This window comes from Vigna unguiculata, chromosome 7, assembly GCF_004118075.2.
Source record: "Vigna unguiculata cultivar IT97K-499-35 chromosome 7, ASM411807v1, whole genome shotgun sequence".
Classification (NCBI taxonomy): Eukaryota; Viridiplantae; Streptophyta; class Magnoliopsida; order Fabales; family Fabaceae; genus Vigna; species Vigna unguiculata.
This window is the reverse complement of record NC_040285.1, coordinates 39,124,238-39,133,468: the sequence shown is the minus strand read 5'-3', so window position 1 is coordinate 39,133,468 and position 9,231 is coordinate 39,124,238. Positions and strand designations below refer to the sequence as shown.

The window sequence follows — 9,231 nt, the reverse complement described above, 5'->3', positions numbered from 1 at the left end:
ACTGGTCTCTTCTGCTTTGGATCTTTGTCTAAAAGAATGACAACAAACAAGAAACCAACAAAGAAAACGATGATTGGGACTTCATTACATAAACTTTAATTATTTATTTGTTTTGGGGTCCTTCTCATTCATCAACCTATTAATCAAATCAAAATAAAAATACACCTTCATTGATGTTAAGATTAATAACCATTACAACAACTCCATACTTCACCAACTTCCATGTGGATTATAATTAATCTAGAAATTACCTTTATGAAAAGTTTATGAATTCAGCTGTTTATATCTCTGTCTTTTAGTTTGACTATACACAAGGCATGTTTTCTTTTAAAAAAAATATGATTGAAGTAAATTTTACTCAACATGTTTTTTTTTTCCTTTATATATATATATATATATATATATGATTTACTATTTTCTAATATGTTTGACATTTTAAGTATTTTAGTTCTCCTTTTGTTTAAAAAAATATATAAATATATACTAACACTATTGTTTAGAAACTTGTGAATAGATATTTCTTTTTTTTTGTAAATGACAGTTTAATAGGTAAATTTCATGAGATGTAGATGATCAGGAATGTTTTGACAGAACTTTCTATTAAAACTTTTACAAAAAAATAAAAGAGAAAAAAAAAATTATAATGAAAAATAATTTTATAGATAAATTAAAAATTAATTTGAAATTAATTTTAATTTGAAATTGTATCTTGGGATGTAGTTAGTTAGAACATGAGTGAAGCTGTAGCAATCCCTTATATAAACCAGACCATTTATGACTCTGAAGTTTGACTTTAAGTCTCATTAATATGAGTGTCAAAAATCTTAATTCTTTACAGTTAAGGTGTCATATTTTCCGAAAGAATGATAACGCCTTTTGTAACTATGGACTGTTTAATTATTGAAACTTAAATGCTAATTAATAAAGTAATAAATTTAATAGAAAAGACAGCGAAGCAAAGAGATGGAATAATAAATAGTGTGTTGAAGAAAATGATTTATTAATATTAAAAAGTCGAAAATAATAATAATAACTATCTCTGTCAAAAGACCTCATAATTCCCTTAAAAGCACACATTTCACTTTATTCTATTCTATTCCATTCCATGGTAATATCCCAGAAAGAAAAAAGGTGGTTGATGCAGTTGATAGTGATATTGTTTCCACAGGATCGACGGTGTAGAATCCATCTGTGACCTTGTAGCAACCTCTTCACCGAGTTTGATTCTAAAAAATTCCTTGGTGATTTGTTTATCCATAGTGGTTGGATTAGGTCCTTTGTTGGGTGTTCTGATTGTGATTTTCCCCACTTTTATGAGAAAATAACGAAACTACCCTTCGCAGTGACCCTCCATTGATGTGACCTTTGGGAAGGACCAGCCAGGCACTGCATACATTGCATGCAACAACAGAAGGGAAGAAGGACCTCAACCCGAGTCAGCCAAACACAGCACATAGAGTTTCAGAATCCTTTTTTGCCCTTTCCATGTCAGTGACCCAAAACGGTAACAGTACAGTACACTCTGCCTCCGCTGAATTTCAGACAAACAGTGTCATTCACCCCTCACCCAATCAACCATCAGGTGTTTTTATTTTTCCACTTTACACGCACCATACACAAAACAAAATCCTAATTCATTTCATTTTTTTTTACCAATTAACTGTTAACAATCTGCTTAATTTAATCACTGTTTCTTTTGCCGAGGCCTGTTCTTACTGCTATTTATTTTGTTCTCTCCATTGGTTTTACGGTTAAAGAGTTTCATTCATTGTCCTTTTTTTTTTTTCCCTTTTGAATTTTGCGTGAGGTCCAGTGGGGCTGAGTGATGAGTGAAAGTTTGTCTGGGAGTGAGTGAGAAGATACGAAATATGAGATAGAGAGAGAGAGAGAGTGGTGTAGCTGTTTCATGCTGCTTTCACACATCCTATGTCGTTATGTGGCTGAGGATTGGGTCCACCGACCCGTAGGCCTTACCCTCTCTCTCATTCATTAATTTTGGGTTGTGTAAAATTTTCATTTATGACAAGGGAGAACTGAGCAAAATCTGGAAAAGCTTTTCAAGGGTAGAGAATAATAAAGAAAAAAGGAAAAGAAAAAAAAGGGAAATGTTTTGTGAGTATGTGTTGGTGTATCTGCATGACACCAAATCAGTGAAGAAACTGAGAAGTATTGTTGCCAGCTCAAATTTCTCATTTATAACAAGCCAACCTGAGGAGGATATTATTATTAACACCAAGGAATTGTCCATGGAGGAATTCAATATTTGCTCTTCCTATTAATTTCTTCCTCTTCAATTCTCTTTGTCCGTTCTATCATCCTTCTGTATTTTTCCTTTGCTAGAATTCTATTAATTGTTTACGAGTTTTTCTTTTCTGAGATTGGGGTTGTGAATTCAAGAGGACTCAAATTGCATGTGGGTTTTCCAGAATTCTGATTCGGTTGTGGGGTTCAGCAAGAAAACAACAAAGCACAAAGCAGAAGAAGGTTAATTGTTATATATAGGGCTTGCTACAAGACATGGCGGCATCATCTTCCTCAGCATCACTCTTTGGCTTCAGAGAAGACGATCAGAACCAGATGAAGCAACAGCATTCCTTGACACCATCTTCGTCAGCAACACCAGCTGCACCACCCCCCAGAAGAAAAAGAGAAACCAACCTGGAACACCATGCAAGTATCTTCAAGCTTTTTTTTTTTTATTATTATAATTATCAGAAATTAAGATCTAATCTCTAAATGGTTTTCTACACCAATGACACGATTTTTTTTTTTCCTTTCATAGATTGTATCTATTTTCATTCCACAAACGTTTTCTGGTTAGCTATACCCTTTTGTTTCACTTGGCATGTGTGGATTCCCAAGGGAACCCTAATTTAAAAACAAATGTAATTAAGACGAAGCGAGATGAAATGGGCATGTATATGTATTTGGAAATCTTTGTCTGGAAGCTTTCTCGATTTGATTTCCAGGTTTTGGTAGTATGTTATGTTATATTTTAATTTTTGTTTGATAAATTTTGTAATAATTTGTTGTTTGTCATTTTTCCATGGCAACAGATCCAGATGCGGAGGTGATAGCACTATCTCCCAAGACCCTAATGGCAACAAACAGGTTTATATGTGAGGTGTGTAACAAAGGGTTCCAAAGGGAGCAAAACCTACAGCTACACAGAAGAGGACACAACCTGCCTTGGAAGCTTAAGCAGAAGACTACAAAAGAGCCAAAGAGAAAGGTTTATCTGTGTCCTGAGCCCACATGCGTCCACCATGACCCTTCAAGGGCTCTTGGAGACCTCACAGGGATTAAGAAACACTACTCTCGCAAACACGGTGAGAAGAAGTGGAAGTGCGACAAGTGCTCTAAGAAATATGCTGTTCAATCTGATTGGAAAGCCCATTCTAAGACTTGTGGCACCAGAGAATATCGATGTGATTGTGGCACACTCTTCTCCAGGTAAACACACACACACACTCTTAGTTTATTAATTTTACCTATTATGCAAAATTTAGCCAGAAGAAGGTTTTGGTTTTGGTTTTGGCTTAAGGGGTGTGTGAAGATACAGTAGGTTGCTACAGTGAGGAAAAGGGGTTAGATGCTTTTTCATTTTTTTTAATGTTGTTGTGAGTATGGTTTGATTGATTAAGATTGTGTCGACTCGGTTGGTTGGTTCTCTCTCGTATGGTTTCCTTTGTCATCATTCCTTTCTATTGGTACGGTGGCCAACCAAGAGAAATGGAAGGAAACATCCCCCCACGTGAATCATCTCTGGAAACTGCATTGGTTATAGGGCTTTCAGAACAAACACACGGAGGAACAGCACCCTCTCTCATCAAAAACCCATAAAACTCTTCCTTTATCTCATACTACCTCGAAAACACCGCTGTTTCCGCATTTTTCTTTTCTTTTGTTTTTCTTCTGTTCACGTGTTGCTTTGCCATGGAGAGAGAGAGAGAAAGAGAATATGTGTGATATGTTGTTATTGTTACCACCTTTGTTTTCTTCTGGGTTGGCTAGATGTGTTCAGTACTGTGCTCTTGCAGGTTCTCCTTTTCATGATAACGTTATGGCCTAATCAAGTATCCAACCCTCTCTCTCTCTCTGTTTTTATGTATCTAGTTGTGGTACAACTTTTCTTTTGCTTCCACATGATGTTTTGAGGTTTTAATGTGTTGTTGGGAGAGAGTGAGTGGTCACGCTGAATTCACATCAGAGATATGCAGTACCTAATAAATGTTAATCATTAACTCACAAAGTGGGCACATCCTTGTTGACAATTTTTATGTCATTTGAGTCAAACCAAGTCCACTTCGAGCACAATCCCACAATCATGGCTCTTCAATGTTCGCTTTTCTATCTCAAAAACATTCAATACTGTTCCTTCCTTGCTTCCATTTATTGAACACTCAGAGACCACATTATCCTCAACTCAAGTCCTTCCACACTGCACTTCTAAATTCATTGCTTAATCTTTTTTTATCAACTTATTCCACCTACCTGTTGTGTACCCTTTTGGAAATTTTCAGTTATCTTCTCATTCGCTTCTGCACTTGTCACCGTCTTTTTTTTTTCTCTTTCTAATTTCTCGTTTCATAAATACACGCAAATGTTTGTCCTCGGGCCAATTAAGGCTTTTTATTCTTATATTTGGATCTTAACATTTTTCAAGTGATTTTGTCATTAAGATTTTTATTGTCTTTTACTTCAAAAAGCCAACTCCTAATTCTAGTAATCTATGCATACTATCACATACGTACCAAGTTTAAATTATCTCTTTGTTATACTGTTTCTGAAGTGAACTATTTCGTTTAAATTCTTTTTAATCTTAATTAAGGTTAAAAATCATTTATGAAAAATTTCCACCTTCTTCTGTCTCTCTCTCTATATACACACACTAGCTCCTATAAACGTACATACTTACCTTTCATAATTAAATTTGAAGCAACCAATCCTTGATGTAAATTCATAATATTTTGGATGATGAACTTCCTTTTCTTGACAATTAATCATCTGAGATAATTTAATATACAGTTTTCGATAATGAACTTCAGTTTCTTGGACAACTCATCCAAGAAATTTTAACACACACACACACACACACACACACACACACACACACACACACACACACACACACACACACACACACACACACACACACACACACACACACACAAATATCTATATATATATATATATATATATATATATATATATATATATATATGTTTTCATTTTTTAGTTAAAAATATTTTTTAGCATCAGCAAATTTTGGCAACAGAACTGTAACTTATGGGTTTCAAAGTTAATTTCCATTCAGAAATAATTTTCCTTGTTCTGAATTGTTTTTAATTAATTCACTCAAACCATTCATATTTTCTTTGGTAAATAAAAAAGTTATTAGATAGTTTAATATCAATTCTCCAACTAACATATAAGTGAGTAACTAGAAAAAAAAATTAACAAAATTTTCTTATATATCATGTGAAGATTCTTGGAAGACTAATAGTTCAAAATCATGTAATAATATAAGTAACACTTACACACACCCTCCAAAACATTGAAAATCAATTTAGATTAACTTGAACATTATTTGATAACTGATTAAAATGTATTCTAAATACAACATTAAAACAATTATTGTAAGGGTTGAATGGCCGGTCATATTTAGTTATTTTGACATTATTAACAAATTGTTAATAATTTTTTATATAACTTTCAAAATTAATATTATATAAATTAACTTATTACATGTATTTTTGTGATTAAAAATCAATATGTATAAAACTGTTCATCATTTTTGACAGAATATTTTGTGTGATCAATCATAAAATTCAATGTTCTATTCTATATCATAAGAAGTGTGGGATTAATCCACTAGTTGTTTGAATGCAGGAGGGACAGTTTCATCACCCACAGGGCGTTCTGCGATGCACTTGCTCAAGAGAGTGCAAGACAGCCACCGAACCTTGGCGCCGCTATCGGCACCCACCTCTTCGGAACCACCGCCAACACCATCCCCCTGAACCTTTCTCAGGTTGCTTCTCACATTTCCAACATCCAAGACCCCAACACCCAACCAACAGAACTCCTCCGCCTCGGTGGCGCCGCCGCCGCCAGAACCTCCCAATTCGACCATCTCCTAGGTTCTCCCTTCAGACCCTCCCAACAACAACCACCCTTCTTCATGGAACCTAACCAAAACTACCACCCCGACCAACAACAAGGGCTACTCCAAAACAAACCCTTCCAACAAGGACTGATGCAGATCCCTGATCACCTCACCAACACCAACTCACCCTTCAACCTTCCCTTCCTTTCAAACACCACCAACAATGCTTCATTCTCCGAAAACTTCAACACCACCAACAACAACACCAGCAACAACAACGAAGGCAATAACTTCTTCACAACCTCAAGCGCTCCTTCTCTCTTCAGCAACAACAACAACAACAACGTTGTCAGCTCAAACGTCAATGCCAATGCACTGTCTCACATGTCCGCAACTGCACTGCTTCAGAAAGCCGCTCAGATGGGTGCATCTTCGAGCAACAGCACCGCTTCGCTGCTGAAAAGCTTCGGAAGCGCGTCCTCCAGCAGCGGCTCAAAGTCCGAGCAACACAGGCCACTGGTGAATGCTGCAAACTACGGCGGCGGAATGTTCGGAGGGAACGTGAACGAACAGGGTAACAGCAACCTGCAAGATCTGATGAACTCGTTCGCTGTTAGTGGAACCTCTTCCATTTTCGAAGGTGGGTTTGAAGCGTATGATCATAACAGTAATAATAACAACAGGGAGGGAAAAGTGCATGCAATGAGTGGGAGCAGCAGCATGGGGGGGTCCGATAGACTCACCCGCGACTTTCTGGGTGTGGGTCAGATTGTTAGAGGCATGAGTGGGAGTGGAGGAGTTGCACAGAGAGAACAACAGCAACAACAACATGGCTTCAACTTGAGTTCTTTGGAAGCAGATCAAAGAAATAACAGTAACAGCAATAATAATAACAACAATGCTGCGCCGTCAGGTCAAGCTTTTGGAGGTGGTGGAGGGAATTTTCAGTGAGGAAAATCATCCGACAAAGTACAAAGGTACGTCATCAACTCAAAAACAATATAGTATTAATCAGTGACATGTTATGAATAATGATGATGGGTGTTATGATTCTACGAGGTGATTAGGGGTTGTTGCATTTTGTTGTGTGTTTGGATGTTATAAAAATAAGATGAAAGTGAAGTGGTAGAGAATGTGATGTGTAATATTAAGCATGAATTATGATTACTGGGGTTAGAAAGAAGATGGTGCTACTTTTGAAAAAAAGGAAAAATGAGTGTGTTCAGAAAAAGAGCGTGTGGTCTGACATGTTGTCTTGCATGGGATGGACAACGACGTTGTACAGTACTTTGTTTCTTCTCTTGTCTTCTCCTTTTCATTTTCTTTCAATTTTGGATATATTTTGGGTTGGCAGAGTCACGAGTGTCAAACTGGTGGACCCTCACTCAACCAATACAATACCTGCTCTTATCAACATGTTCTCCCACTGTCATATATATATTGTTAGATATATTTATTCATTATTTTCTTAAAGTCTTGCAGAGAATGTTTGATCTGGACGAATTTCAAACACTATATATATAACTTTGTGATGTATATATATGCCTTACTGTGATTAGATTATGATAGCTTTCTGATCCATTCCTTTTGTTTATTAATTAATTAGTTTTTTTTTAGAAAGTATTTTGTGAAGCTTTTTTTTTTCGTATATAGTTGTATGTTTTGTGTATAGTAGTAAACTGAAAATTTAAGTTCACTACTAATGTATTCTTTTGATGTTTTATTTTTTAAATGCATGTTTAATTCTTCTTAACACTCATAATTCCTTTGAAAATTAAGTTTTTTTTTTCAGTGCATATGCAAGGCAATCTTGATTCATTGAAATTGAATATTGCTTTTTATGTAATATTTTCATTTTTTAGAATATGAGAATTATAAATGTGATTAAGATTAAAATTCAGCAATTACATGGCTATTTAAAAATCATATACTTTAATATAAGTTCTGTATGCTTATTTTTTAATTTTTAACTTTAATTTTTATCATTCAAATTATTTGATAACTCATATTTATCGTCCTGTATTAATTGATAAAACTTTACAATATATGCTTTATACATTCATATATATATATATATATATATATATATATATATATATATATATATATATATATATATACTGTCAGTTAACAAATTAATTAATTAATTAATATTTCAATACATGTATGATTTGCAATACAATTTCTTGTATCAGTTATCACTTATAAATATTAAGTGTCATTAAAAAAAAACTTGCCAACTAATTGTAATAATTTATAATAAGATTTAAGCATTAGTATTTATTGATTTCACTGTGGCATACAAAATCATCTCTTTTCAAATATCCCAAATATAATATCTTAATTTATTTTTCATCTATTGAAACTAGCTATGCCTGCAATAGTTAGAATATTAGTGTATTATTTATATATAGGAAAACTCCAACTAGGTGGTGCTCTAGTTTAGTTAAGTAATTAGTAGCAGTTTTAGAATCATGTTTTCAGTTTTGGCAACAGTAAAATTGACAATTATTCGTGGTTTGTTTTTTTGCAGGGATTTCAACATGCTCCATTGAAACTTGACTCTTCAGCTCATCTAATCAAGGGTTTTTAAAGTGCAGCATTAGGGAAGCACACATGGAAGTTTCTGCAATTTACTAATAGCGCAAGCAAATTAGGCTTCAAAATTAGGGTTCTGCTACCAACTTTCTGCTTTTTCTTTCTTTCTATATGTTTATTTTGGGATTATAAACAAACTAGGTTCAAGATTTTCATGGTTTAATTTAATAGATTTTGTTATTGGACAATGCATTACATTGCTTATATTTAAACTTCATGCCATCAATGACTTTGTTCATATATACTTTGGCATTTTGTGCTTAAATGTGCTTGGACATCTTCACATCATGATGGTCCCGTTATGTCACATGCTTCTTTGCAATGTTTTTTTTTTTTTTTTTAAATTAAGTTGATTATTGAACTGTGGTACACTGGCTTTAAATCTGTCCCAAATTATATTCATTTTTTATACAAAAACTTGTTGATTCAAGTACCTTGGGATGCTTTTTTGATCAAAAGGTATGTTGTTGCAGTTTCAAATTTTATAAATATTTTTAATTTCAAAATTCCACATGATGCATCCA

General features: G+C 34.3%; 1 protein-coding gene across 1 annotated transcript; it reads left to right on the top strand.

The window, feature by feature from the left end:
* The first annotated feature begins 2,000 nt into the window (after nt 1-2,000).
* Nucleotides 2,001-8,951, top strand: LOC114191662 (protein indeterminate-domain 5, chloroplastic-like). Its single transcript, XM_028080986.1, is given in 5 exon segments — nt 2,001-2,631; nt 2,634-2,670; nt 3,057-3,453; nt 5,893-7,086; nt 8,643-8,951. Coding segments are annotated over 4 exon segments (1,716 nt in total). The 5' UTR covers nt 2,001-2,517; the 3' UTR covers nt 7,061-7,086; nt 8,643-8,951.
* The last annotated feature ends 280 nt before the right edge of the window (nt 8,952-9,231 follow it).